This window comes from Plasmodium coatneyi, chromosome 3 (assembly GCF_001680005.1).
Source record: "Plasmodium coatneyi strain Hackeri chromosome 3, complete sequence".
NCBI lineage: Eukaryota > Apicomplexa > Aconoidasida > Haemosporida > Plasmodiidae > Plasmodium > Plasmodium coatneyi.
This window is the reverse complement of record NC_033558.1, coordinates 707,661-735,138: the sequence shown is the minus strand read 5'-3', so window position 1 is coordinate 735,138 and position 27,478 is coordinate 707,661. Positions and strand designations below refer to the sequence as shown.

Sequence of the window (27,478 nt, the reverse complement as noted above, 5' to 3'; positions counted from 1 at the left end):
GCAGTCATGATGTAAACAAAATGGGGGAAAAATCCGTATAGACAAAATTTCTTTTACAAAATGAACAGTGTTTATACATACGTACGAACATACGTGTGTCAAATAAGCGCGTACACACGTGTACACACGCGTTTGGGTGGAAATATGTAGTTGCACGAATCCACAAATGGTGTTTTCTGCCCTTAGTTGGGCTGCATGCCCGCCGTGATGACGTTCCGCTAGTTCTTCTCCTTCCGAACGGCAGCGAAAAGGGAGCTGCTGTGCGAGATGTACTTGGTGAGGTAACTGAGAGCCTTCACAGCGTCGACATATTTGATGTCCCCATTTTCGGTGTCCACCAGAAGGGCGTACACCGTTTGCAGCGTGACAAGGGAAGTGATGGAAGCCACGAGGACGCGGAGGTAGCCAAGGATGCTTAACATGAGGGAAATAAAATTGGCGTACTTTTCGTTGTTATACTTATCTACTAGCCGATGCCTAAAATTAGAATCTGTGAAAAAAGAAATGATGGACAACTCGGGGTCGGATTTAATATTCTTCTTAAAGAAGAAGGATCGCATAGTGCACCCCAAATTATCTGCATGCGTTTTTATTTCTTTGTATATATGGCTGAGGCTTTCTTGCGATTCCTTATTGATGGGGTGTTTTAAGTGAAGGTTCAGGTAGACCATTAGTTGATCCATCGTCGATAGGTAGTAGTCCAAAAAGAGTGAATAGCAATACAACACAGGCTCGCAAAATAGATTTTCCCCAGCGGCATAATCAAAAAATTTTTTGAAATAGGAACTTAAATCCTTTATGTACTCCACTATGTTGTTATGTGTGTTGGTTATGTACTCATTTATTTTTTTCATTTCCAAGGGGATTTTTCTGTGGAAGCTTCCCTCTTCGTTCAGGTTTTTAGGCATCTTCTTGCCGACGTAGGTAAAGTTAAAGGAGGAGGATAAATCCAGACAGGAGCACATGGAGTCAAAGAACTTATACGTTTTAAAATAAATATCATCCATATGACTTGGAGTCGACTTGGTAACGGTGTCTACTAGTTCGTTTCTTTGCAATCCATATTCTACAGGTAAGGACTCAAAGCTTCGGTGTAGAGCATCCTCCTTCTGTAAAATTTCATAAAGGAAAAACTGCAACGTGTACACCATGCGGTTAAAGGCGTAGTAATATTTTTCAATTCCTCTTTGCTCAATTAGCTTTTCTTTTTCTTCAAGGTGAAAAAACTCTTCATACATTTGGGTGAAGTTATTTTCATATATGCGGTTCATGTTTTGCTGCAGGTCTTTGTAGCATAGGTAGTGCTCTTGGGGGAGTTGGCTGGCCATTTTTTCCAAGTAGGACTTGTTGCTGTAGAGGAGGATGGCCAAACTAAACAGGTGCATCAGCATTTTCTCGTAGTACGTCTTGTTCCCCCGACTCAGCACGCTACTATCGACGCCGTCGCCGTTCGGCATAATCAGCTGATTTTTCTGCAGTCCCCACTTTCCGTCGCACATTTCCTGCTCGTCCTTCGCGTGAGTCGTGACGAAGGACCCCTTCCCCCCATCCTCATTTCTTTGATCCGACTCGCTAAAGAATTCTTCCCGTATCTTCGTCAACCCCTCACTGACATGTCTACTCCTACTGCCTTCTTTGCAATTGCTGGAGAAGCACTCTATGAGAACCGGGGGGTGGCTGCTAAAAGGTGGGGATGACGGGGATTAAAAAAGCATACATTTAGGGGATTAACTGCTGAGCAAAAAATATATGCACGTTAGAGAAACGGCGCTCTAACTGCAACTCACGGGTACCCTCACCTGTGCCGGTCTCCTTCGTGCAGTTTCGTCGGACGAAAATCCTCATTCACATCTGTAATGTACGCTGCGCACAAATAAAGGTGAGCTACCAACCAGACCACCTTATTAATCATCTTTGCAAAAGTGAAGTGTGCACCGTGCGGTTTACACAAAAGGGGGCAGGAGGGTTGGAGACTCTCACCTCACTATACATGTCGTTACGCACAACGAGAAAAGGAAGACATACCAAGCAAAGAGGCATACACGGAATGCTTAAAAGGGAGAAAAAAAAAAAAAAATCAGCAAAGGGGGAATTCTCACTTAAAATGGGAGATATGTATTTTGTATTAGGGGAAAAAGAAAAATACATACATACTTACATACATGCAGGAAATGTACGTTTAATATAAATAGGCCCTGCTGAGCGCTACTTAGGAACATACATTGGCAGGTTAAGTTTTAGAACTACATTTCTAATGTGGTCATTTAAGTGACTCGTGTCATCATCCTCCCAAATGCGCCTTAAAGGAGGTAACACATTCCTCATATAAAGCCAGAAATTTTTTGTTGTCCCTTCAGAGAAGCAGAAAAAAAAAAAGGAGAGGACCCGTGTTCCGTTAACTGGGACTTCAACTGGTCGAGGCTACGGCAATAACACATTGCACTGTATCGTATTGCATTTTAATTATGTTATGCTTTGTGTGTTCGTTTGGTCGTACAGCCGTGGAGTGACTTAACCCATACAGTGTCACTGGTGAGTACAAACCACAGAAGCTACGTTACCCCTCAGCAGTACACATGCTCACAGTGCATTGACGTAAAAATGAAACGCATCTGTCTGTGATTCGCAAAAAAAAATTGTACCGGGTGATTCTAAATGGAATGTACCTTTGTTCGCATCCGCTTATTGCAGTACCTGTTCTGTTAGACTTATGAAGCAACGAAGCAATGGAGCGATGAAGCGGCTGAGCTGCCTTATTTCAGGGCCCACAAGAGGGAAGCAAAGGAATTGTAAAACTGTGCGGGAAGGGACTACCCACCCCTACATGGCTACATTCACAGAATGGGAAAAAAAAAGTGGCACATACGACGGTTTCGACAGTATAGGAGTTTATTCATTTAGATGACTCACTTTGTTATCTCAAAATGCTGTTGGACCTATATCCTCTCCTGTGCTGATCGCAGTGCGGAAGAAGAAAACTACTCAGGGGGAATAGCAAAGCGTGAAAAATTACCTCTTCAAATGAGAAAAAAAAAGTAACGCGGCTTCCGTACGAATTGAGGTTGCCCTAATTTTTTTAAAACTGTCCCTTTTAAGAAGTTAATTTGTGCTGTTATGTATACTCAGAAAAAATTGACCTTCGTAAATGAAAAAATTTTAGTCGAAGAAGTAAGAGGGCATATTAAATAGGAATGAAGATATATCCATTTGAGACAGTGTGTCCGAGTGGTTAAGGAGTCAGACTAGAAATCTGATAGGCTCTGCCTGCGCAGGTTCGAATCCTGCCGCTGTCGATTTTTTTTTTTCTTTATTGCGCCAAAAAAAAAAGAGGGAAAGAGTTGTGCTTTCTTTGGAAGGCAAACCAAAATAAGCATATTCCTATTAGAAAAAAAAAATATATATATATATACATTTTTTTTAATTGCCCGCCTACTGTCATTATTGTATAACATTTCGCGCTTTTTTGTTTCTTCCATTAAGAAGGAAATGAGTCGCGGGTCATAACGCTATCATCAGGCAAGCGCATAAGAAACGGAAACCCGATTAAACGCACCTAATTAAGAGAAGGAACACTCTCCAGTATCTTAAATTTGGGGTCCCCCCCTCTACGCAGTGGAGAAGCAAAACAGGGAATGAAATTTTAATGTACTATCCTGTTCTTCGCCGTTTTTCTCGTAACCTTCTCCCTAGGATTATTTTATAAACACATAATACATATTATATAAAATCTTCCTTTCGTTCCTTCCATCCCACTCTCCTTTTTTGGTTATTCCCTTTAATGGATACCCCTAGGAAGCTAGAAAATTTTTGATTATTTGTTTCAATATTATTTTCCTATATAAGGGAAAATACAACAAAAATATAATATAAATATGCACGCAATTAAAGTGCCTTTTTCGGCTACTAATATATTATTATACAATTCTCCTTGCATATAAACTAGCAGCAGCATAAAGCTTTTTTATTCCCCCCTTTGAGAAATACCCTTAAAAATTCGCTGATCCATGTGGGTTTCGAACCCACGACCTTCGGTACATAAGACCGACGCTCTAACCACTGAGCTAATGGATCTTAATACATAAATCATTCTCCATAAGTTACTTAAGATGAGCTATGCGGAAACAAGGGAAAAATAACACTATAAAAAAGAAAAAAAAAAAGCCATTTCAACTGTAGTCACTTTTACTAAAGCAAACATGCGACCGTGCATTGGCGTTTCAACTCTCTGTTCGGCCTCCTGTAATGACCTTCCCTTGTACACTCTCACCCCCCCTCTTTTTTTGTGCTCCTTAAATGGGACCTACTCGTTCAGCCATAGATTGCTGAAGCAATGCTTTCGGGGAAGTAGCCCAACCTTCTGCGTGCTTCCCCGGGGGACAAACTCCTGTTTCCCCTTCGAGTTCCTTTCACTTGCGGCGATTTCCCCTGCCAGCTGCCTTCACTCTTCCGCCTACCAAATAAGTGTTTTCACCGAAAATGTAAAATTCACCCAACCAATCACTGCAACCAATGCGATGAGCTCACATAAAAACTGACGCGGCAATGGCCCGGTGCGAACCTTTCTTCACGGTACAGTCAGTTAATTGTCGGATGTTGCGCCGTGTAGGGGGGGGCATACACAGGTGCCCAGGTTCGTACATGCACATTTTCTTACTTTGCGTCGATGCTCATTTGTGCAGTTGCTCAGATTTGCAATCCTACACAGGGCGCACGAGCATAAATCATTAAACGGGGGAGACAACATGGGGGCGGGAAAACACTGTCATCCATGAAATGGATACAAAAAAAAAAAGGAATAAAAAAAGAGCTGTATGCTGTGCTGAGATGTGCACCAAGCATACGCCGCGGTGAGCCATCCCTGCGCTATTACGACAAAAGGGAGAACATACACACAAACGAACACAAAACTCTTGTGCTTTGTCGTTTTTCCCCAATGGGTGTTCCTACCCACGTAGTTATGGTAATGCCACCCGTGTGGTCCACTTCACGCGATGGTTATTCTGTTCGACCTACTACGACGGCGGTGCTGCTACTGGCTCCTATTTGGGAACCACCTCCTCGGCCGCATCGCTCCACCCTTCACGGGCCTATCAAATTCTTCAGGGAGGAAAACCTTATTCTGCAGGTGGAAAAAGGGGAAAAGCCAGTTGGGATGATGATCCACGTGTAGGGCGTCTACGCACGAATACACACACACACACGCGACATTGTACATACAGGCGCATAGAGGAACACACGCAAAAGCACGCACAGGAATGTCCTTGCGCACACTCATCCATGCTAATTCGATCGATGAGCGGTTCCCCCGATGGACGTACCTCCTGCGAACACGATCCGCCTGACTGGCGTACAAGTTGGCACTCTCGCTGGACTGTGCCTTCTTCTTCATCTCGGGGCTCTGAAAAATCACGACCACCACGGAGAGGTTATCCAGGGCCTTCCTTTTGTAAGCCAACTGACACAGAGCCTCTGCCGCCACAGTAGGGTCAGAGCTCTCCACCAGGGAAGCCCTCACCGTGTTCACAGCCTCCTGCGAAGTCATAACATCAAAAATGCCGTCACAGCATATAATCAGGAACTCATCATCCTCCGTTAGCTTTATTTGAAATAGGTCCGGTTCACAAACAAGACCTTTTAATTTTTCTCTAGTTTTCTTATCAAACGATCCAAACCCTCTACACACTCCTAAGCAGCCACCTAAATATCCTTCATCGTCTAACACCCCTCCAGAGGTTATAATCCTTTCCTCTTCCTTTTTATTCCCTCCAGCTCTATGATCCACCGTTACCGCAACTGCCCTTCCATTTTTACTTAACACACACCTGCTATCCCCTATGTTCGCTATATAAATCATGTGGTTGAAAATGACGCTGACGCAGGCTGTGCTTCCGCTGGAAAAGTTCGAATGGTTATTCTCTTCACTATTTACTGTCTTCCTACACAAATGCTCGTCCATTTTGTGGAAGGCATACTTTAATGAGTTGGACATTCCATTTCCATTTATGTAGTAGGTGTGCACGTGGAGGTGCAGCAACTTTTGGATGATGTTTACGGCCTTCTCGCCGTTGTGCCCGTCGTAGATGGCGCAGTACATGTAGGGTGGGGGGGTGAACCCATCATCTGCTACTCCTGCCACTGCCGATTCGACAAAAGGACATCCGATCAATCTATCCACACTCTGCATCTTATGTAGCATGTCGTAGTACTCCCTTTCGAGGGATTCAGTGAGCAGATTTCCCTTCTCCTTCGTTACTTCCTTATACTCCTTCCGCACAAACTCGTTCACATCCCTAATGGTGATTACTCTGTCTTCGTTGTACGTTCTGTTCCCTTCGGAGCTGAAGGAGCCTAGCTTAAACTCGTTCCGTTTATCGGTTTCGCTACCCTTGCTTTCCTGCGCGTTGAAGTCAGTCACTATATTATGGTTGTTCCTGTTCTCCGTCGTGGTATACGTATCCCTCCGGTACTCCTCCCTCTCGACAGTGTGTACCTTATTGCTACTCTGAATTACCTCATGATTAATGCGCGTAGTTTGCTCGTGCTTTGTGAATCGTGTGAAGTCTCCAGCGGGGGATCTTCCCGCAGGTGTTGCGGCTTCCCCCAAGTGGCTAGCATCTCCAATGTGGTTACCCACTTTCGGTGGGCTTCCCTCCAGTACTACCTCATTCCGTTGCACGGTTGTATGTGTGCTCGTTGTGTAAGCGCTCCTCACGCTGCAGGTGTTCGCGAACAGTTTCTCCTCCGCTGCGTCCAATTTATTGACGTCCCCCTGTGCGGATTCGCCCTCGTTGAACGGATGCTTCCTCCCCGCCGGGGAACCCAAGTACATTGTTTCGCTCTCGCTCCTCCTGTAGAGGTACTCATAATTTATTACTTTCTTTGTGGATCCCCCTTCCGACGAAATGTACGTTTTCTCTTCCATTTCGTTTACCCTCTTTACATTTGTGTAGTACGCCACTTTGTGAAGGCCTGCTTTATCTGCATCATCATTCGTGTGATCCGTCTCCCTAATGCTGACGTCAACACCACTTCCGAGATGCGAGAAGGGGTAGGCACCCTCACGATCTTTTCCACCCCTCATGTTCATCGCTCCTACACCTGTAGAAGAATGTTCCCTCTTGTTACTTCCGCCCTTCCAATTATTCTCATCATCCTTTTTGTAAGAATACCCTGGAGGAGGAAATTCCTCCTTGTTGTTACTACCGATGGGCGTGTTTCTCATGCTGCTGCTGCTATCGCAGCTGAGGTTGCTCCTCAGCGTGGACATATCATTGTCCTGAATGACATTTACATTTCGCGAACGTAATAGGTGCGCATCTACCTCATGGCCGCATACACTAGAATTTCCTTTAGCCTTCCCAATGGAGTCATTTTTAATGCTATAAAGTGGGAATTTTCCATCTCGGCTGGGGAAACCCGTCTGCTTCTTCCTGACGTTCCCCTCCAAATGGTAACTATCATGCATAGAGGCCATCACACCTCCTTCCGTATCATCACCTTCGCCATTGCTTTCACTGGTTTTGCCAGGTCTATCCATTTCTGTGCTTATTTTACGGAGGTTCTTTCCCCCGCTGTAAATTTTCTTTAAGTCCTCCACCTTAACAAGGCAGTCCATAATGTTGCCTGTGTCACGTCCATTTTTAATAAGCAACGATGGCGTCCACTCACTTTGGCATTGATTCAGAGTGTCTTCTTCAATGTTACAAATGAACAGCTCTATGTAGTTGTATCTACCCCTTTTGTACTCGTCCGAAAAATTGTCGTCGAAAAGCATTGAAACGCCCATATGCAAAATCTCATACTCCTCGTTAAATACAATTGGAATGACGTCGAATTCCCATTTCTTGTTCCTAACGTTCGCATAATAATCCAGCACGGATAGGAAACGGAGCCTTTTCCTCCTCTTGTACTTAAACTCCTTCCACAAATCTACATTCTTCTCATTATTAATGTAACATTTTTGATGATACCTATTTAGCTCTTCCACTAAATCATGTATTTTTCCGTATACATAAATAGGGTGGTCTTTCGCTTTTTTATCGTATGGCTTATTCATATGCAAATTCCGTCAAATGGTGAAGAAAAAAGGGGGGAGGGATGGTACAAAAAAAAAAAAGAAAAGGTGCATTCGGAGAGGGTATTACTTTATATGACTTCCAAATGGGTTTTCCTACACGGATGCCTACGTGCAATCCTGTGTGTGCCCCTTCGAGTAGGTGCTTTTTCGGCTCTGTCTGGAGTTATTTCTCCTTGTTCCGCTTTGCTCTGCTTTTTCCTTCCTATACAGTTTTGCGCCCTTTGCATTTTTTATATTTTTTTACGCATCGTTTTCAGAATAAAGGGAGTGCCACATTACGCTTTGCGTAAAAACAATGCAAATTAAAGGAATGGCGACCTCACAATTTTGTTCATACTTTACGTGATAGGTAAAATGTGAGAAGGCAGGCTGTAACTGTGTTGTTGCCTTGTGTGTGTGTGTGTTGCGCATGAGGAGGGAAATGTCTACTGGGAAAACATCTCCTGCTCTTGTAATGGAAGTACGTCGCATGGAAGTAGGCACACGTTATACTTGTGCTTAGAATTACACATGGACGTGCGGTCCTCTCGCTTGATCAGCTATTCGTACCACGTCGCTCAGCGTAATGTACTGATACGTACGCACGACCACTGAAAAAGCTGCACGGTTGGGTTAATTTCTGTGCTCACGTTTGTTTATAAGTGGGGGGAAGGAAGAAAAGCATCCTATTTTACATGTTGTGCAAACAGGAAGGGGTACACCAATGTTTGCAAGCCAATCAAAAGGGGGCCAAATTAAAATGGGGAACTTAAAAAAAATATAATTTTACACAAGCTTTTCTATTCTTGCTCCAAAAAATTCAATTGTGAAGTTTTTCCTTAAAAATGAAGGGGAAAAAATGTAGCTGCTAAGGTCTCCCTTTTTTTTTTTTTTTTTTTTAAACGTTTAAGCAATATGTTGTTATATGGGGGGAAAATGTTTCAATGTTTCAATTTTTTTTTTTTTTTTTTTTTTTTTTTTTTACAATTTGGCTACTTGGCTGTCCGGCAAGCTTTATTTTTTGTGCAGAAAAAAAAATATATATATTCAGCAGAACATTTGAGAACCTTTTTTGGGGAAGTCACACGATACATTACATCACATGCCTACGTTTACACTACTACGTTCAGCGTGTCAAGGAAATTGAAAGGGGGGCACAATAAACTCTTATTTGCTTAATGCGCTTTTGCTTGAACAGGCTAGCTGTAATGGCAACTAGTCCGAACAGGACAGCGGTAACTACGCCCATGTTCCAACGTGTACAGTCAAACGCGCTACATACAAACCGTCTATTTGCAAACTGGGGGACACTTCAAAACTGCGTAACATGTTATCTTTAGTTTTAATTTTCCTCATGGGTAACTTTACGGTGAGACATGCTGCCTGTTGGACGTGGCACTGCTCATGCGCACATGTTCTTAATACTCCGTTATTTTTGATGTTTTCCTTTTTTTTTTTTCCGCCCCCTTTGCTGCGCACAGTTGAATGCTGTTTAAATGATATATCAGGGTGAACCCGCTTGAATGGCCGCGTTGTTACAGGTTCGAAGTACAAATGAGGTTTTATCTCCCCGACGTTGTTGCTTCCTTGTAAAAACGTTCATTTATGCTCCAACATGTTGCATACGGACGCGGGAACGTGTTTTCCCTGCTGAGAAAAAAGGGACACCCAAACACACACAGTTCAACTCATTTTGATGACAACTTCTAAAGGGGCGAAAAAGGAGGGGAGGCCATTTTTCCCCCATGCTGCGCACGAGAATGACGATAAAGCAATATCCTTATTCGCTTTGTACCATGTACCAGGAAACCCAAAATAAATGTAAATAACATAAAGACGAAATGGAAAACGAATTAAATAGACTTTCCACCGGTGGAATACTTTCTCCCCAAGGTGCAACCCGTTTGGGGGGGCTGGCAATTACTCGTCTCGATGCAGCATCGCAGTGCGGCATCTCCTAGTGAACGAAAAAATGGGCAACTTATTTCTATAGATGGTTTCTATACTTGCAGTTGATCGGGTGCAGCTTGAACTGCTTTGTGGAGAGTTGCAATGAAAAAAAATAAAATAATAATCCTGGTGATGCTACAACGGGGCCAGTTCTCTATGACAGGTTGAGACCCCCAACCCTGCAATGCTGGTCACCCGTGGCGAAGTTGTAAGGTACGCCTCACCGGAACGAACTGCACTAATACGATTCGTTTCAAAAAAATGTCGGTAGCCTATCTCGGGTGAGAAGCGCAATACACCACTACTGGGTGTACGCAAAAAAAAAAAAAAACAGTAAAAAATAAATTAAACAAATAAATAAGCAATTAAGCAACCAAACAGGTACAAAAAACAGATGCACGAAACAAATTTTCACGAACTTGAGGGAGGTTGCCATGCGGTATACGCAGCAACGTTTTAACGGAGGAGCGCAAGGAGGGGGCAAAAAATGGCCCACAAAAAAGGGGACTTACGACACGCACTGGTAAAAATTGAAAGGGGGAAAAGACGATACTACATACTTATACGTTAGTGGCACACAAGGCGAGGTGAACGTTCTTCCGCTGGGGCCTCCTCCCTTCCTGCTTCCTGCGCAGTTACAATTTGGGCCAGGGTGTCACGTAAAGCTGTTGCGCCCGTGGCGAATTAGTGTAGCAGCGTTTTTGCTCATTTGTTGATTTGCTCATTTGCTGATCGATTTGCCCGACCTGGTCAGGCAAAATGGACGTGCGCGTGACGACGCCGTATGACGAAGAACTGGAGGACATCGAAGAGTTCAACAACCGCATCCTGGCCACCGAGACGCTGAAGCACAAGAGTGAAAATGTACAACGCAGCGGGGAGGAGGCGTGCCCGAATATAAAGAAGCTGGTTCTGCCAGGAGAAGCAATCCTTACTAAGAAGGACAAGGGAAGATTTTTAAAAGGCAGTGGATTGTACGAAGAGGACGAGAAATATCTTGCATGCATCGTAGGTACCGTAAATTATATTAACAAATTGGTATACGTAGAACCGTTAAGAGGGAAGTACACAGGTGCAGTAGGAGATCTCCTGGTTGGAAAAATAAAAGACATAAGTAACGACAAGTGGGTTGTTGAAATTGGCTCCTACTGCAAAGCACTCCTCTCCATATCACAGACAAACATCAGCCTTTTCTGCCAAAGAATAAGACTTTACAATGACGTTATTAATATGATCAATATATATAAGCCGAACGACATTATAGCATGTGAGGTACAGAGAATCCTGCCCGATGGATGTATCATCTTGCATACTAGGTCGTCCATATATGGGAAACTGTCCAATGGAATTTTAATTACAGTCCCGCAAACGTTAATACAGAACCAGAAGAAGCATATTTTTGTCTTCCCCTGTAATGTACAGATAATACTTGGCATGAATGGATTCATTTGGGTTTCTTCTCCTATTAAGAAGTCCAAGGAAACGAACCCGAACAGCGTGGATGAGGATATAGAGGACAACAAATTCGAGGAGGTCGATGATACCACCAGGAGGAACATCAGCATAATCAGCAACATAATTAAATTGCTGGCCAAGTACCACATTAATATTAACTATGACATCGTCACGAAGATTTATATGCACTACACCTCCAACAGGAACAACTCCGCCAGTTATATTTTGAAGCCCTACGTGTCGGACTCCTACCTCTTCAGCTACATAGATAAGTTCGCCCAGTGGGGGTGAGCCGCATCGGCAGGGTGTAACTGATTGTGTGCGTGATGGTGTGAATGGCGTTTAAGAACCCGCACTTGGGAAGACCCCCCGGAAGTTGCAAAACATTTACTTCCCCGTTTAGACGTGCGCGGCGTACGCTCGGGGGAATGTTTATTCAGGGTGCAAATGGTGCACCTCCCCGCTGCATAGGTGTGTGCATATGCTACGTTTGACAGGAACGTAATGCCCTTCGCACGTGGAGAAGACAACATGGGTAAAACGTTGCACAGCGAGCATCTCCTCATCATTTGTATGTGCTGATTGTGTACCAATCAATGTTGAGCACCATGCTAACGTGGCACCTGGAGGGGGAACCCAACTGCACGCTCCTCCTATGGGCCCATATTTACGATAAAATTCTGCATCTGGTTTTTCAAAAGATCATGATTCCTCTTGGTGTGGTTCAAATGGTGCTGCAAATCCTTTCGGTCCTTTTTAAACTTCACCATTTCGTTGTGCAGTTTATCCTTAGCGCCAATCAATTTGTAATATTTCTCCTCATTTTCTTCGACGTTGCGTTTTATCATGGTTGCTCTCGTTTCCATGTAGTTAATGTCACTGTCGATAATGCCCTTCTCCTTGTTAATGCTCATTTTTTTTTTTTTTAAAAGGGAAATTCTACTTTTATGTGAATTGTTCCTCCTCGTTTGGCTCATAATATTTACCTCCAGTTGAGCATTTAGCATGTCGGACTTTACTATATTTTTTTTTAATTTTTTTAACTCCTTGTTTCCATCGGATAGTTCGCTGTGCATCCGCCTTGTTAGAAACTCCAGGTTTCGGATCTGCTCCTTGCAGGAAATAATTCCCTCCCTATTTTTTCGCAGCTTGTGAGCGATAATTTTTGTGTAGTTCTTCACGCTCACGGACGGGGGACTCTTCCCATCCTTCAGGTTTATTGCGTTTATTTTGCTGATAATTTCGTTCTCCGATACGTTGCTCCTGGCCATGGTTCTCGTGACGAAGGTGGGGAAGTGGTTTCAGTGTTCGTGGGAATAACCTTAAGGAGAGTAGACAGGTATGACCCTCCTCTGGAGCAGCAGATGGATTCGCCCGCTTGGTTATATGCACGTGTGTATGTGTAAATTTAGAGAGAGCGCTCCAAAGAGAAATGCGACAGGGGAAAACGCGTCACAACATGGCGCAGACAATCGAGGCGGCAAAAAAGGACAAGGGACGACACAGATATGCTATTTCCTGGTTATTGCTTTTTTGCTGGAGTTGCAACGTTTAGCAACGCTGCACAAGAACGAATTAACGCAGGGGGGGGAGAGACAGGTCAAGGTACAACTTCATACATTACACGGTTAATAATTAGACATGAGAAAATGTGAGACTGCTCATTCGACGCAGGAGACTTAAATAGTTCTTAAATGGGTAAATAATGTTGCCACGTTTGTTTTTTATTTTTTTAAGAAGTAGACGTTTGAATGGGGGAACCTGAACTGTGCGGTGTGCCTTCCTATGAGTGTATGTACATGTGTGCAAAATTGTGGCTGTTTTTTTTTTTTTTTTTTTTTTTTTTTTTCCCATTTTGGTTAATTAACCTGCACAAGGGGGGATGCGTGGGTGGTGGGCATGTGGATCCTTGGCCGTTTTTCTCCATATGCTTATTCTTTGGTTCCCCCACCTATTGGACCATTCCAATTGATCACCCCTGCATTTGTTCGTGGGGACAAAACCAGGTGGCTGCTACAATTTTCGGTGTTGCAACAACGTGTTGGATTCCTTCCCCCACTGCACAATATGTAAGTAGTCATCGTGGATTTCCTTTTCGAACGGTCCTTCACACCACGTTATAGGGAAGCGAGAAGTTGTCGCCTCACCCGTGTGATGGGAGAACCCCCCCACAGAAAGAGCGCCAATGCATATGTTGTCCTTCTCCACAATAAAAACGACCTGGTGGAGGAAGCACGTTCTCCGTTTGTGATTCGCTCCGTGGGTACGATGCTCATATGGTTCCCTCAAACGGCTCACCCATTTATCATTTTTTTTATTAAGGAAAACGGTGGGTTATCATTTTATTTTTTAAAAAAGAAACTTATTTTTATTTTTTTTTTCTTAAAGGAAACTCCTGTTCACTGTTGCGCCATGCGGGGACGCTTCATTTCCTCGTGTGATTGCCTACACAGTGGCTGGGCGCACTTTCTGCCATTTTGGCGTTCACCATAGGAGGCATATAACGTAAGGTGATGCGGAAAAAAAAAAAAAAAAAATGTGATTTGTGATTGTTTTCTCCTTTTTTGTAAAATTTCACACAGGAATTAAGTGTAGAGGCACATTTCGCGTAAAAGTGTACGATTGTACTGTGCGCACTTGCTAATTTGTTCTTTTTTTTTTTTTTTTTTCTCCGTTATGAGTAAACGCAACAGGAAGGGAAGGGAATCCCAAGCTAAGCGCTTCGTCATGCGATAAATAACGTCACCACAAGTATAGGTACTTCTCTCATCGCGTGGCCAAGTGGAAGGAGAAAAGTTACGCCTCCTTAGCAACATTCCACCGATTCGCCCTTTTTTTTTTTTTTTTTCCACTTCACCTTTGTGGAAAAGGGCCAGGAGTCATTCCCCACGAAGATAAAATATATATTACCATTTTTTAGCAACAAAGGGGAAAAAAAAAAAAAAAAAAAAAAAAAAACTGCCCTCACTTAGCGCCAAAGTATAACCACCACATATGTACACCGCAAACGTGTGAACGCTGTTTTTTTGTGTAGCTTACGTCCCCCCTCACACGCACTTCCACGCGCACGGCTCTGCAGCCCCGCAGTCCCAAACAGAGCAAGAAGGAGAACAGAACATGGTAAACATAAATTGGCCAGGGCTCCTCAAATGGTCGACTAAATATGCAGGTAAGTGTCGGGGCCCACCTGGGCGTGTGGACTTCACGCGTGGATCTATGCTTTGGTGGCGACATTATCACACCGCTTCTCCACTGCTTCCTCACTGTACCACCACTCATACCTGCTATTCCCCCCCGCAGACGGCACCATCGACACAAACAAACGGCTAACGAAGGAAGACATCGAGTTCCTCCAGGGGGCGATCAAGGAGGCCCTGAGTCAAGTGGAGGACCCATACGAAGCGATAAACGAAGCAGTGCGCAACTTTGAAAATGCAGATGAAGGGATTGTCCTGGCCTCCGCCAAGATTGTGGAAAGGCTAGTGGACGAGTATCCAGAGGTCTCTCGTAATCTTCACAAGATAAACGCAATAGACCCTTTGTTAAAATTGCTAAACCAGACGAATAATCACATCCTAGAGTCTGTGTTGCAAATATTTTCGCTAGCTCTCTCAAACAATCCAGAATTACAAGAATGTGTCTTCAAAAAAAACGGTTTAAAAACATTGTTGCTGAAACTACAGGAATCCCAAAAGACGGCGATCGATAAGAAGCTAATAACAGCTATTTCTGCCCTGATCAGACACCATGATGAGGCGGAAAATAAATTCATTGACTATGGCGGAGTCGGCTTTTTAGTGTATGGGATGCAGACAAACATTTACCAGTACCAGGAGAAGTCGGCTCTGCTGCTAAAGCATCTAGTTCACCAGAATAAAATTTCGTTTGATATTTTTTTAAAAAATGAAATAATGAAGGGACTAATATGTCTTGCTAATAACAAAAATATCGACGAAACAGGCATACAGTATGGGGAAACGACAGCCGAACTGTTTTTAGCTCTCATTCAGAACCATCGGCATAAGTTGGCCAAGTCGGGTTACCTCCATAACATGAAGGGGTTGATAGAGGACCGCTTGGCCTACCTCCGCGTTGTGCAGGACAGCGCGTCGTACGACGTGTCTCAGGAGATCGAGTTGTTCACCGACTGTTTGAAGTTGACCAGGTAGTGCACATCGGACCAACTGATCAGTGTGAAAACGTTCGGTCTTCCCCACACATACACATATACATTAACACCCGTGTGTGTGTGTATGCGCATGGTTGTACAACTTTCCCCCGCTGATCCACTTGTGCACCTTTTTCCTTTTTTGCTCCTTTCCAGCTGGCCAGGAGCGAAGCAGCCAGAGCGGAAGAGCGGCGGTCATTTTAGCTTATCCAACTGGTAGGTGCAACGGGTCAACCCTCCGGATAGGTTGCCCAGATTGACCTTCTATATCCGCGTCCCCTGTCGAGCCTGCCAAATCATAGGGCGATGGTCCTTGCGAAGGATTCCCTTGCAATTTTTCAATTTTAAGTAAATTTAGCCAAAAAGGGAGTCGCCCTCTCCCCCCCTTTTTGGGGAAGAAAGGGGTAAGTGGGGGGTAACTTACCGATAAACCAGCCAGTTTGATTTATTGCGGCCCGCTGCTGGCCCATTGCCAATGACCTTCTTTTTCCTCCCTTTGACTCACTTCGAACACCCCCTTTGTTTTTAATTAACATGTATGTTAGCAAGGTGGAACAAAAAAAAAAAAAAAAAAATGGCGCCGCGGTGAAGTAAACAAAATGGCACCACGGCGAAGCAAACAAAATGGCGTCGCTGAGAATGACACCGATGAGCATATACCACCGATGCACCGTCGCTTCGCGGATCACCAACCCACGTAGCGATCCCCAGGCTGACGTGTGTACCGATCCGCCACACGCAGTCGAATGGCACGCCGGTTAAAGTAGAGAGGATAGCTGAGCGTCATGCGGCCCAGGTAGCCCTTGCGAAAGTCCGTGACGAGACGCATGGAGGCCTGGTTCAGGTCGTTGTGGAAGCGATCCCTTGCCAGGCGCTGTATAAAATGGTAGGCAGAGAATTTCCCCTCAAAGTCAAGGCAATCCGTGAAGCTAATTTCATAGCGCTTTATAATTCTAGACATGTCTACATACTCATTGTCGTAAAGATAAGCACGATGGATATTTTGTAGGAGCGTTTCCGCAACGTTGTATATGTCGTACATTTTGGGGGTTATGTGATTGCAGAGAGCAAGTAGGTAAATATTATTTTCCACGTGCATGTAACTGTTGTAGTTGCGTATGTGTGCGACGTTTTCCCCATTGTTGTCGTCACTGGGGTGTCGGTTATAAATTCTATCCAGGATGGCGTTCTTGCTGGTGATGACCCTCTCCCTAAGTGTATACAGATTGGGGGCCAATATTCCAGGCGTGTCAATAAGTTCATACTTTTTGGAAGAATACATTTGTATGTTAGTGGTGAGACCTGGGTAATCATACGATTTTGGCTTTTTCACCTCGAGCAAACGGTTAATAAGAGCCGACTTCCCAACGTTGGGTAGGCCGAGAAAAATGCACTTCACTTTGTAGTTATGTATACCCTTTCTTTTTTTCCGCTCAATCACATGGTGACATAATCTGTTAATTAATTTTTTCAAAACAATAATTTCCTTCCTCCCATTTTTCGCATCCACAAATATGACTGCACTTTTTTTGAGTTGATTTTTCATGTCCTCTCTGTTTTCTATTTTTCTATTGAAGTGTTTATCGTACCAGAAGAGCTTCCTCCTGTAGAAGCTCCCCCATTCTTCATTCCCCTTAAGGGAAGACCGATCACAATTCGTGTAGACAATTATCCTTGGCTTGTTTGTCCTAAAATTAAAAATGTCTAACGCGTATAGGTCATCGAACACGAAGGGGATGATTCCATTTCTGACCTCCACAATTATATCACTCACTTTAATATAATCGGGCAGTTTTGCGATGATCCTTTTCATAAATTTGGGGAACCAGTGGACCTTCACTCTTCCATACAGTAGATCCTCATGCAGGTTGTTTTTTATTATGTTTTCCTTTTTGTAGGAGAGGAATGTGTTAACGTTGTTTTTGAAGAGCTCCAGAGCGGATACATTACTTCTTGAGAATAGCTTCTGTTCGGTTTCCCCTTCCTCCGTTAGGCTCCCCGACATGGGGTTTTCCTTTTCGTTTATTTCCTCCTGGTTGACTTGCTCCTCGTCCAGTGTGTAGGAAGAACCAACTGGTGCGTTCCTCTTCGTGCCGAGTAGCAACTTGGCATTAGCAAAGATGTGGTCACTAAAGGTGGAACAATTCTTCGCCTCGGCGCAGCTCCCTCGGGCGAAGCCGGTTTGCGGTTTGAAGAATTGTACGGATTCGAGGGGGTCACTTTCCTCATCGCTGTGCATCCCCTCGGTGGTCTTCATATCGGAGGTCTTCACATCGGAGGTCTTCTCATCGGAGGTCTTCACATCGGTGAGTTTTTCCTCAGTGGTGTTGCCCGTTTTGGTGTCCCCCGCTGCGCCCCCACGCAGGCTCCTCAAAATAGCGGACTGCTCCTTCAGCCGGTTTATCATATAGCTATACCGAGTGAACAGAAAGTTGTTTATATTCTCCTTCATGAGGAACGTTATTTTAAGATTTTCGTGAACCTGTGTGCTCACTTCTTCATCCTCCTTCTCCTCCTTTAGCAATTTCTCATACTCACTTTTGTAACTTCGTTCAAGTACCTTCCTAATTTCGTCCCTATACGTCGTGGCATTCTCCCTCATGATTTTTAGCTTCTCCGCTTCTAACTTGGTGTAGTCTTCCTCTGCCCGTTTGTTAAAATATTCATCGAAGGTTGGCGCGTCCTGTTCTTCTGGACTTGTCTCCTTTTTGTTTTCCACTCGATTTTTGTGCAGGTGAACAGGACGGTAGTTACTTCTGCTTAAAAAATTAAGCTTCCTCATGCTCCGTTTATGTGTGCATTCAATGCTCTTTGCTGCGTGGGGATGCGATACGTTCATCCCCAGTGTGCCCTGCGTCATACATCCCAGCAGAAGCAGAAACGTGAGGGCCATTTTCCCCTCGCGCCCTGCTGCGTCGCAGCGGCGTGGGAGTGCACATTAGGCCCGCAAAGTGGGGAGCTCCAACCGGGGTAAGTCTTACCCCACCCGCACACTCCTCCCAACTAGAGGCAAACCAGTTAAACAAAAAAAAATCCTCCTACTGGCACCACATGAGGTACCCTTCCGATGTAAGTAGCTGCCGTGTCACCACCGCGTTGTTACAGAGAGGGATGCATACCTAGGCATGCGTGCTAAACGCAGCCTGCACATGCTTATCCCGCGTCGCGATAGGTGAGCAGTGGGCCATTAGGAGAAGTCGCCTCGAATGGGAAAGAGGGTTCTTTTCCTTCGGCAGTGGTTTTGGCATTTTTCATTCAAATTCGCGTCGGAGCGATACCATATAGGAGTGATCAAACGGGACGAGCGAGCTACACCCAGTTAAGCGACATTTTTGCGCCACGTTTAGGGAGTGAAGAATCTGCTTGGTGAGTCGCCCTCACGAGTGTTTCCCCCTATGCGGGTTAATACTCGGAATGCTCACCCTCTAAATATGGTAATTGTCCCAGCCTACCAGCGCATTATTTTATCTTTGCATAATTTTGTTTCCGTTCACGATTCGGTTTATTGCTACATTTAGCGTCGACATGTGTGAACTGGCTACACGGGCATCCACAATATGCATGCACATGATTGTGTTTTTTTTTTTTTTTTTTTTTTTTTTTTTTCCTGTTGGAGAGTTACTTAGGCAGAGTCAATCATGCAACCCATTAGAGGTGCGCCTCGTTCTAGGCCATTTCGAGTAGGGTGCGAATAGGAGAGTTACCCCCCAGCGCGAAGAACATGAAAGGAGTAGTGAGCCGTCTGCCCTACCTGCATTTGGGAGAGCACTCCTTGGTCATCCAAAATGGTGCTCACTCAATGGGGAGCGGGGTTGGGTTTATTGTGTAATTTTTTTTTTCTTTTTCACCACTATATAGTGTTTGAAAGCCGGGTGGAAGATGACATAGAGAGGAGGAACCCCGGCATACACTTACTTTTCCATGTAGCACTTCATTATAAACACACAAATGGGCAACCAAATTGGAGAGAAGGCAAATGAGGGACACGGCATTTTCCAGCTTTTTCAGTTCCTTTAAATTGCCCACTTGTTATCCTTTGTTACAGCGTTTTTTTTTTTTATTTTTTTTTTCTCTTTCTTGCCAATGCGCACACGTGAATTGGTCCATCTCGGGAACACTGCTTACAGCCAGTTGGGCGATTTTTCCGTTCGGCCCCTCTTCGCGCAGTTTTGTCAAAACTCGTTTGGGACAAAAGGAAAGGAAGCGTCTTCTGTCCACCAGTTTGTTCACCTCCAATCAGGGGAGTGCAATCCATTTGTGTGTGCGTTCCTGTTTCGTTTTAAACGGATTGTCGCTGTGTTAGCGCCTTGATACGAATGCATTTTTTTTTTTTTTTTTTTCGCAATAAAGACACTATATGCAATGGGACAATTCCTTCGTTACTATCTTTACACCGTTTGTTCGCCTGGCCCGTTGGTCCTTATAGCACGATTGTTTTCACGCGTCATTACGTGTTTGATTGTGTATGTTTGATTATGTATGTTCCATTTTGTATGTTTGTGCATTTGTGTGTTTTACCTTTAGGCGTCACTTCCACCCTTTGCACGTCGCCCATTTTTGTGCAAAAAAAAAAAAAAAAAAAAAAAAGAATTTCTTTCGAGCTTTGCGCCATGGGGGAACAAAACATACCCGCGCAAATTTCAAATATTGCAGAGTGAAATTTTTTTTTTTTTTTTTTCCGAAAATATACTCCTCGGGAATGCACACAGGTGAACATGCGTGTACAGACCAACGGGCATTGGTAAGGGCGCGTGGAAATCTTCACACAGAAGGTTAATTTTCAGCGCGTGTTACAGAGAACGAAGGGGCAACGCGAGTAGGAGAGACGTGCTGATCAAACCTATCGGCATTTGCGATGGGTCTCCCTTTTTTTGTAACCCGTTCGTAATTTTTTCCTTTCCTGTGGCAGCTCCATCTTAGACTTACTCCCCCTTTGCGCAGATTTGTTCACTGTGCTTCGCGCATGTGAAAAGAGGAGAGGTCTGCTAAGTGGCTGATCGTAGCTGCTGAACGGCGCATCCAACTAATCGGCCGAATCAGCTCCCCAAGCCTTTGCACCTCCCGGATCAGCCCCCAAATGGAGAACAAAAATTTTTCCCAAAACATATTTTATAAAGGGTTTAACGAAAGGAGAGTGAATTACCTGAACGTTAATGCAAATACAGACTTCGAAAACGCACACAGTGTGAATGTTTCCTCAGGAGTGACTCCTCTTAAAAACACCAACGAAGAAAACAGTCTGTTAAAAATGAATGCTCAGAAAGTGAGTGATTCCAGACAGGCAGGGAATACGAAGATCAATCAAGGCGAATTCGTGGGTAAAATTCAAAGCCACGTAAACCTTAACAACATGCACTCCAACGCGCCTTATGCGAACGGGGGGCTCTTATACGTGGACAATAAAATGGGTGGAGGGAATGTAAACAGTCACATATATAGCAACATGGGGACCGCCCCGTCAGGTCTGAACCCCGCCGACGGGAGTGCACGCAAGAATATTTTCAATCAAGGGATCTACCCCGATGTGAAAGGTTTCGATAGAGTGGACGCGAATCGGATGAATATGAACACGTTTAGCAACAGCAGGAATGTTCCCATGAAAAGCGGTGAGTACATTTTCTCCGGGGCGCAACAGCATTTGGGGTATATGGACTCCAAGGAGGTAAGCGGCAAGGGGGGTCCCCCGGTTGGCGGAAGCCGCGTGGGGAGTAACCCCATTTCCGGGGGGAACGTATTCGGGGGGCACATTTTAGGAACACGCGGGAAGGAGAACCAAATGGGTGCATACCTAGTTAATCCGGTCAGTGGTGGTGGGCCCATGCCAACGTCGGGGAAGAGCGCAGCGGCGTATGAGGGCGGCCACTCCGAGGCCAATCGCGTGGATAGCATGATGAAAGACGGCCTCTTTGGCAGCATGTACCGCACGATTCAGGGTGGCACAAACGCAAACGTGAATACTAACAGCGCAGCAGTGGGAAATGCGCAAAGCAGCTTATCCAACTTTATTAATGGAGGAATGGCCAGGAACAACCCCCCCGTCAGTGATACAGCCATGAACCAAGTACCCTTCCAGACACCCGATAATCTGAGCAACACCAAGAACCCAAATTTGAAAATATTCGACAACCAGGGAAATAAATTGAAAGACGTAGATGCGTCGAACATGTCGACAAACCTGAGTCAGTTGAATCAGTTGGGTCAGCTGAGACAGAAAATCTCCTTCAGTAATTTTACCAACACGGTGAGTAGCCATCACCACCGGGTGAATAACAACCAGAGCTTCAACCATATAGGTAACTTTGGCAACGGAATGAATAAGCTGGACACGTTTAACGTTCCACCTGCACAGGGGTCCAACAGTATGAATAAAGGGACAATATTGAACAGCACCCTACTGACTGGTACACTTAATAGCAACGGAATGAGCATTCCAGGGATGAACCTGTCCAACGGGGGCAACCTTCCTAGCTATGGAAAACATAGCATGACTAACCCGTTAAGTGGGAATGCCCTCGGAATGGAAGGGGGAGGAAGTCACTTCGCCCCGATGGGCCACGACAGCAACCAGGGTAACATTTCAGACACTCATCTGGCGGGTATCCCAATGGCCAACGCGCCCAACAGTGGAAATCTTATTAGCGTGGGGAACGCCCATAAGGGAATCTCCGAGGGGCACCTAAAAAGCAGGGGAAACCTAATCAATTATGGATACCTTCACAACAAGGGGAAGGTGGGTGAGGTTATTGGTATGGGAACGGATGGGACGAACTCCAATTATGGCGGCATGAATTTATTTGGTGGAGGAGTCCCCCATGCGAACGGACTGCATTATGTAAACTCCATGGGTGGGCCAATCAATTTGAAAAGCAATTCAGAGAAGGTAGACTTGCAGAGAGAAGGAACCGTGTTGAAAGGGGGAGTGCCTGACGGGGGTAGCGCACTCACGCGTGGCGCCAATCAGTGCACCGTTACCCAAACGGCCCCAAACAACAACGTAATCAGCACAGACAACTACGCCAACCTTCTGAAGCATCTTTGTACGCCCATTAAAAGTAGACTGGCCAGCAATACAACGGATAGATTGAACAGTGGCAATATTGGTGAGTACGCCAACCAGGAGGGGAAGTTCCCTGGGGAAGGTGCCAAGGGGGGTAACATTTCCGCAGTGCATGAGAGCGTGGAGGTGGACATGTTCGTGGGTAGCGGGGCCTTCAAGGGGAGTACGGACGAGGGGAAAGCACAGGAAAGTACCAATCTTGGTAACATCCCCGGTGCAGTCGATTTTAATGGAGACGCCGATATTGTGCGTAAGGATCCGTTGGACAACATCACCAGTATGGGCAACGCGGTTACTAATATCGGGGGGGGTGTGCCCAGCTGGGGCCACGTGTACGACTTGAAGAAGATGAATCGATTCGCCGAGAAGAAGCGGAGGGATGAGGAGACAGCGGAGGTGGGATGCACAAACAGCGAAGGTAACGGCCAGGATGGTCAAGACCAGACGCACGGTGACAACCACAACAGCGACCTGCACCACGAGGGGAAGAACAAGCCGACCAGGAGCAACAGGAACAACAGAAGAAGCAAGAGCAAGACGAAGGTCTTCTTCTACCTCAACCCCAAGTATATCATCGAGCCTTTGAAGAGGAAAATATACCAGAACATGTCCCTCTATATCGAGAATTTAATAAGTGACGTTCAAGTCAGTGAGAATAAGAACCGAGGGGAAATATTGGCTGACCTGCACAACACCCCCTGGTTCTGTATGGTCTTCGACTTTGATGGGATTAGCAAACTACTGAACGTGTTTAATAAGTACTTGATTTATTCGGACTCGCTGATCATCCCCGATGTGCTGATCGGGAGGAAGATGGAAGGGGAAAACACATCCAATGTATTCACTTCGAAACCGGTCGGTGAAAACCAACAGGGCGAAGAACACAATTATGATCCCACACAGAAGGCGCAAGGAACGTTTCATCACTATTTCAAGAAAAGTGAAAAACTGAATTTGATAAATAAAAAAATAAATGAGTATGAACATAGCATAATAGAAAGTGCAGAAAAGTTGTCCTACCTGAAGGAACTGTGTACGTCCATAAAGGGACAAATAGATACAAAGAAAAAAAAACTTCTTCTCCTCATGGAGAGTGCTAAGCTAAAATTGTTTGCATACAAAAGCAAGGAACTTCAAACGATTCTCGACATAGAAAAGAAGTCTGAATTTGTCACCAAAGAAGAGGAACAGATTAACCTAACGGAGGAATATTATGATATGTTTAAGAAGATCAATGATGGGTTACATTTTTTGAAAAAATACTCCAACGTGGTAATTTCTACGCAGAGTATGCATGAGGAAATTACTCACGAGGAGGAGAACAAGCACCTGTGCCAATCTTCGGTCTCCACGGAAGATCTAAGCTGCGAAAATAATTTGAACGGACACGATAACGATGGTGACGAATGTGACGATGAAGACGATGCCGATGGTGATGACGATGATGAGTATGAGGAGGAAGAAGAACATGCCGACCAACACAGTGGCGAAGGAAACTACCCACGGAATGACCACATCAGCAACATGCACATGTCCCCGGGGAAACGAAAGAAAAGGAGAAAAAAAAGAAACGGCCATGAGGTCCTCCTGCAGAGGAAGAATCCAACCCACGATGAGTTCGATGATAAAGCCGACAAGGAAGTGAACAAGAAGCGCAAAACTGTGAACCAGATTAAAAACCTGCAGTGGGAGAAGGAGGACAACGAGGAGTGGGTGGACGAATTCTTGGAGGACTTCTAACGGGAAGTGGGGCGGTCCGCACGCACTATGCACTGGTCCATATATATGTGCGTATGTTTGTGTAATTTTTTTTTTTTTTTTTTCCTCCTTCGGACGACAAAGCTCTGCCCAAGGGGAAAACCCACATGCACCATCTGTTAGACGTTGTGCACATATTTGTAAATGTTTCTGCCATCCTATTAAGCAAAGTATATTTGCTGAAGGGACGCAGGGTAGTGTCTACATTGCGATCTGCTTGCACCTCTCCTTTTTTTTGCGCTCCATGCTCCATAGCGAGGGCAGAGCGGTTGGCTTAGCGTTCACATGGCACGCTCCAAAAAGGAACAACTTTTTTTTTTGTACCATTAATGTGTTTTTAAGCGGCGTTCGTTTGCGTCTCCCCGGGGGGTAGTGGCAGAAAAAAAAATACACACACACGTACATTCATACGTACGTGCGTGCACGGTACAGTGTTACGCGCATCGTTACAGCTTGAAGAGCATGCCCTGGGAATTCTTGCCCATGCTGTTGCTGTACTGCGCCTTGATGTTGTTGAACTCCTCTATGCAGGACATGGAGAGGAGGACAGGGTAGGTGTTAATTTTGTTAATGTGATTCTTCCAGTCCTCGTTGTCGTTCCACTTGAGGCCATAATGGCCATGTAGTAGCAAATTGTACTTGCAGCCTTTCACGATGGAGGAGCGGGCCACGTTTGTGTTTTCGAAATTGGCCTTGGACACGTCCAGGGGGGTGGGCGCAGCAATCTCGTCTCGCTCGCTGGTTAGCCCTTCATATGGGGAAGCGCCATCATTTGGGGTGCCCTGATTTCCGTTTGATGGTGGGGAAACCCCTTCAAGGGAGGAAGCTGCTTCCTCATGGCGCTTCACCCGCTTGGCGTGCCTCTCCTCCTCTACGTGCGATGCAAGAGGGCGCTTGTCCTTACCCCCGTTGCTTTTTATAAAAATGAACTTCCCATCGTGGGTCGAAAATAAAGAGGTGAGAATGAAGAAGATGTCTTGGTCACTCTGCTCGATTTGAATATCCCACCCTAAAATATAGAGGAAGGCTTCCCTATAGCTCTTAATTTGGTTTGCATAAAATATTTTTACCACTTCTATTTTAGATTTTAGGTACAAGTTTTCATTCCGTAGGGTTACCAACTCGATTTCATCCACAGAGGAGTGGTTATCTAGTTGGTTGTATAGTGCACTCAGCGTGTTATGTGCATCGTTGTCTTCTTCCTTATGGTGCTTCTTCCCCTCGGGGGTAGTTCCTCCCTGGTTGGAAGAAGAACTTCCTGCAGAGCCACTGATTTTGTTCTCAAATTGGGCTTTCCTAACGGCCTCCCTTAAATCGTTCACCACTGTTTCGTACTTTTCTTTATCGTCATTCCATTCATTCTTCACATGCATCAAGTCTCCTTCTAATGTGACAATCTTTTTTTTATAATTCTGTATCTCTTCCTTTAGAATTAGTATTTCCTTCTGGTAGAGTTGCAACTCATCTGAGGCGGTCTCTGCGCTTTTTTGCTTCAGAGACACCTGCTCAAAGTCTCTCTGATATTTCTTCACTCGTTCGGTTAGCTCCTCTATGAGTTTCTCCTTCTGCTCGTTGTCCGATAGGAAGAAGTCGTACTTGGCTTTGTACTCCGTGAGGGATTTCTCCAAAGTGGTGTTTCCCTTCTGGGTGTCCTCCTCAGTTGTACTATCCTCCTTGCATGGCGCACTGGAGGCTTCCCCCCTTTTGGCAACCTCCCTCATGTAGTCCCTCTTGGCAAACTCGTACATCTTCTCGAGCTGCCTATTCTTATTGGTAACTATTTTAACTTCTAACATTTTATCTTCCAGCGTTTGTCTTACCATTTCCATGTCAGCAGCTAGCTTTCTATACTGCAGTTCTAAATCCGTTTTGGTGGAACTAACGTTCGTGTACTTTTCATGAATCTGCTGCATGGATCTCTTCAGACTTTCCACATCGATGGCATTTTTATCTATGTACAATTTGGCAAAATTAATCCATTCGTTTAGTTGCTCATTCAGTTTCTCCTTTTCGACCTGTTCATTTATGAGACTTTTTCTCAGCTCCGCGATATTTTCCATTTTTTCTTTATCTCTACTTTTGTATATTTCTAATTCTTTTATTTTTCTTTCTAACATTTCAACTTTATTTTCCAGAAGGGGCAGTTGTTTACACTTTTGTTTATATTGGGAGCAGAGCATGATCATGCTTCTGTACTGTTGTCTCTCCTTGGCTGTAATTTCCTCTGTTTTTTTTACCCCCTCCAGATGTTCCTTCAGCTTCTTTATTTGTATTTTATATTCCACTGCTTGGTTGATGCTATTTTCTGCCATGTCTGTCATCCCTTTGTTTTCCTTTAGGTACGTTTTAAATTGTTCCATTTTGTTTACTAGCTTTTCCATGGTTATTTCTTTCTCCTGGATCGTCCTCCTTAACTGCTCGCTTTCACCTTGCGATGCAGACAATTCGTTCTGACAGGACTTCAGTTTTTCTTCCATTTCTGTGTACCTTTTTTTACTTTCACTTTTCATTTGGGTCATTTTTTCCTCCAGCATCAGGGTGAAGCTTTTCAACTTTTTGTAGCTCTTCTCTACGGCCATCCGTTTGGCACACTCATTCTTTAGCTGTTCTACCACATTCGGGGTGGTAGTTTCCTCTCCCCCCTTGGGAATGCTCCCGCTCCTCTTCAGCGCGTCATTCTCCTCCTTCAACTTTTTACACTCACTCTTGAAAATCGCAGCCAGCTTCCTTAGCTTGAAAATTTCTTCCTCCTTCGTTTTCGCCTCGTCCTTTTCGTTTCCCCCGCCCATAGTGATCAACAGGCGGGAAAACAAAGCAGCGATGGAACATAAAAGTTGCAACGAAATGCTTTTGCGGTAGACACACACATGCACACCAAGGGTGTCACCCCCGATGGGTACAAACTATGTTTTTTAAAAAAAAAGGGGGTGAAGGGGGGCATCGTGGTGAGCATTCTCTAGCTTCCTCGAAGAACACCCCCGAGCCCACTTGCACGCTCAGATGGTAGGACATGCAACGTGCTCTTTCATCATTT

At 44.8% G+C, this 27,478-nt stretch overlaps 8 protein-coding genes and 2 non-coding genes across 10 annotated transcripts; 4 read left to right on the top strand and 6 right to left on the bottom strand.

Annotated features, from left to right (window-relative positions):
• Positions 1–218: 218 nt before the first annotated feature.
• Positions 219–1,912, bottom strand: PCOAH_00005410 (Uncharacterized protein; the record flags this gene model as incomplete). Its single annotated transcript, XM_020057352.1, has 2 exons — positions 219–1,680; positions 1,800–1,912. 2 exons carry the CDS (start codon positions 1,910–1,912, stop codon positions 219–221), a joined length of 1,575 nt encoding a protein of 524 aa, XP_019912823.1.
• Positions 1,913–3,211: 1,299 nt separating this feature from the next.
• Ser_AGA lies at positions 3,212–3,293 on the top strand (the record flags this gene model as incomplete). Its single annotated transcript has 1 exon — positions 3,212–3,293. It is a non-coding gene; the product is annotated as a tRNA-Ser (tRNA).
• Positions 3,294–3,998: 705 nt separating this feature from the next.
• Positions 3,999–4,071, bottom strand: Ile_TAT (the record flags this gene model as incomplete). Its single annotated transcript has 1 exon — positions 3,999–4,071. It is a non-coding gene; the product is annotated as a tRNA-Ile (tRNA).
• A 958-nt stretch (positions 4,072–5,029) lies between these two features.
• On the bottom strand, positions 5,030–8,056 carry PCOAH_00005380 (Protein phosphatase 2C; the record flags this gene model as incomplete). Its single annotated transcript, XM_020057351.1, has 2 exons — positions 5,030–5,119; positions 5,319–8,056. The coding sequence occupies 2 exons, from the start codon at positions 8,054–8,056 to the stop codon at positions 5,080–5,082; spliced, it is 2,778 nt and encodes a 925-aa protein (XP_019912938.1).
• A 2,709-nt stretch (positions 8,057–10,765) lies between these two features.
• PCOAH_00005370 (Exosome complex exonuclease rrp4) lies at positions 10,766–11,752 on the top strand (the record flags this gene model as incomplete). Its single annotated transcript, XM_020057350.1, has 1 exon — positions 10,766–11,752. One exon carries the CDS (start codon positions 10,766–10,768, stop codon positions 11,750–11,752), a length of 987 nt encoding a protein of 328 aa, XP_019912852.1.
• Positions 11,753–12,114: 362 nt separating this feature from the next.
• Positions 12,115–12,732, bottom strand: PCOAH_00005360 (Uncharacterized protein; the record flags this gene model as incomplete). Its single annotated transcript, XM_020057349.1, has 1 exon — positions 12,115–12,732. The coding sequence occupies one exon, from the start codon at positions 12,730–12,732 to the stop codon at positions 12,115–12,117; it is 618 nt and encodes a 205-aa protein (XP_019912828.1).
• A 1,846-nt stretch (positions 12,733–14,578) lies between these two features.
• PCOAH_00005350 (Uncharacterized protein) lies at positions 14,579–15,849 on the top strand (the record flags this gene model as incomplete). The annotated part of the gene is made up of 3 exons (XM_020057348.1): positions 14,579–14,630; positions 14,762–15,626; positions 15,786–15,849. 3 exons carry the CDS (start codon positions 14,579–14,581, stop codon positions 15,847–15,849), a joined length of 981 nt encoding a protein of 326 aa, XP_019912802.1.
• A 465-nt stretch (positions 15,850–16,314) lies between these two features.
• PCOAH_00005340 (Uncharacterized protein) lies at positions 16,315–18,522 on the bottom strand (the record flags this gene model as incomplete). The annotated part of the gene is made up of 1 exon (XM_020057347.1): positions 16,315–18,522. The coding sequence occupies one exon, from the start codon at positions 18,520–18,522 to the stop codon at positions 16,315–16,317; it is 2,208 nt and encodes a 735-aa protein (XP_019912993.1).
• Positions 18,523–20,706: 2,184 nt separating this feature from the next.
• On the top strand, positions 20,707–24,426 carry PCOAH_00005330 (Asparagine-rich protein; the record flags this gene model as incomplete). Its single annotated transcript, XM_020057346.1, has 1 exon — positions 20,707–24,426. One exon carries the CDS (start codon positions 20,707–20,709, stop codon positions 24,424–24,426), a length of 3,720 nt encoding a protein of 1,239 aa, XP_019912966.1.
• Positions 24,427–24,890: 464 nt separating this feature from the next.
• PCOAH_00005320 (Uncharacterized protein) lies at positions 24,891–27,233 on the bottom strand (the record flags this gene model as incomplete). The annotated part of the gene is made up of 1 exon (XM_020057345.1): positions 24,891–27,233. The coding sequence occupies one exon, from the start codon at positions 27,231–27,233 to the stop codon at positions 24,891–24,893; it is 2,343 nt and encodes a 780-aa protein (XP_019912940.1).
• Positions 27,234–27,478: the final 245 nt, after the last annotated feature.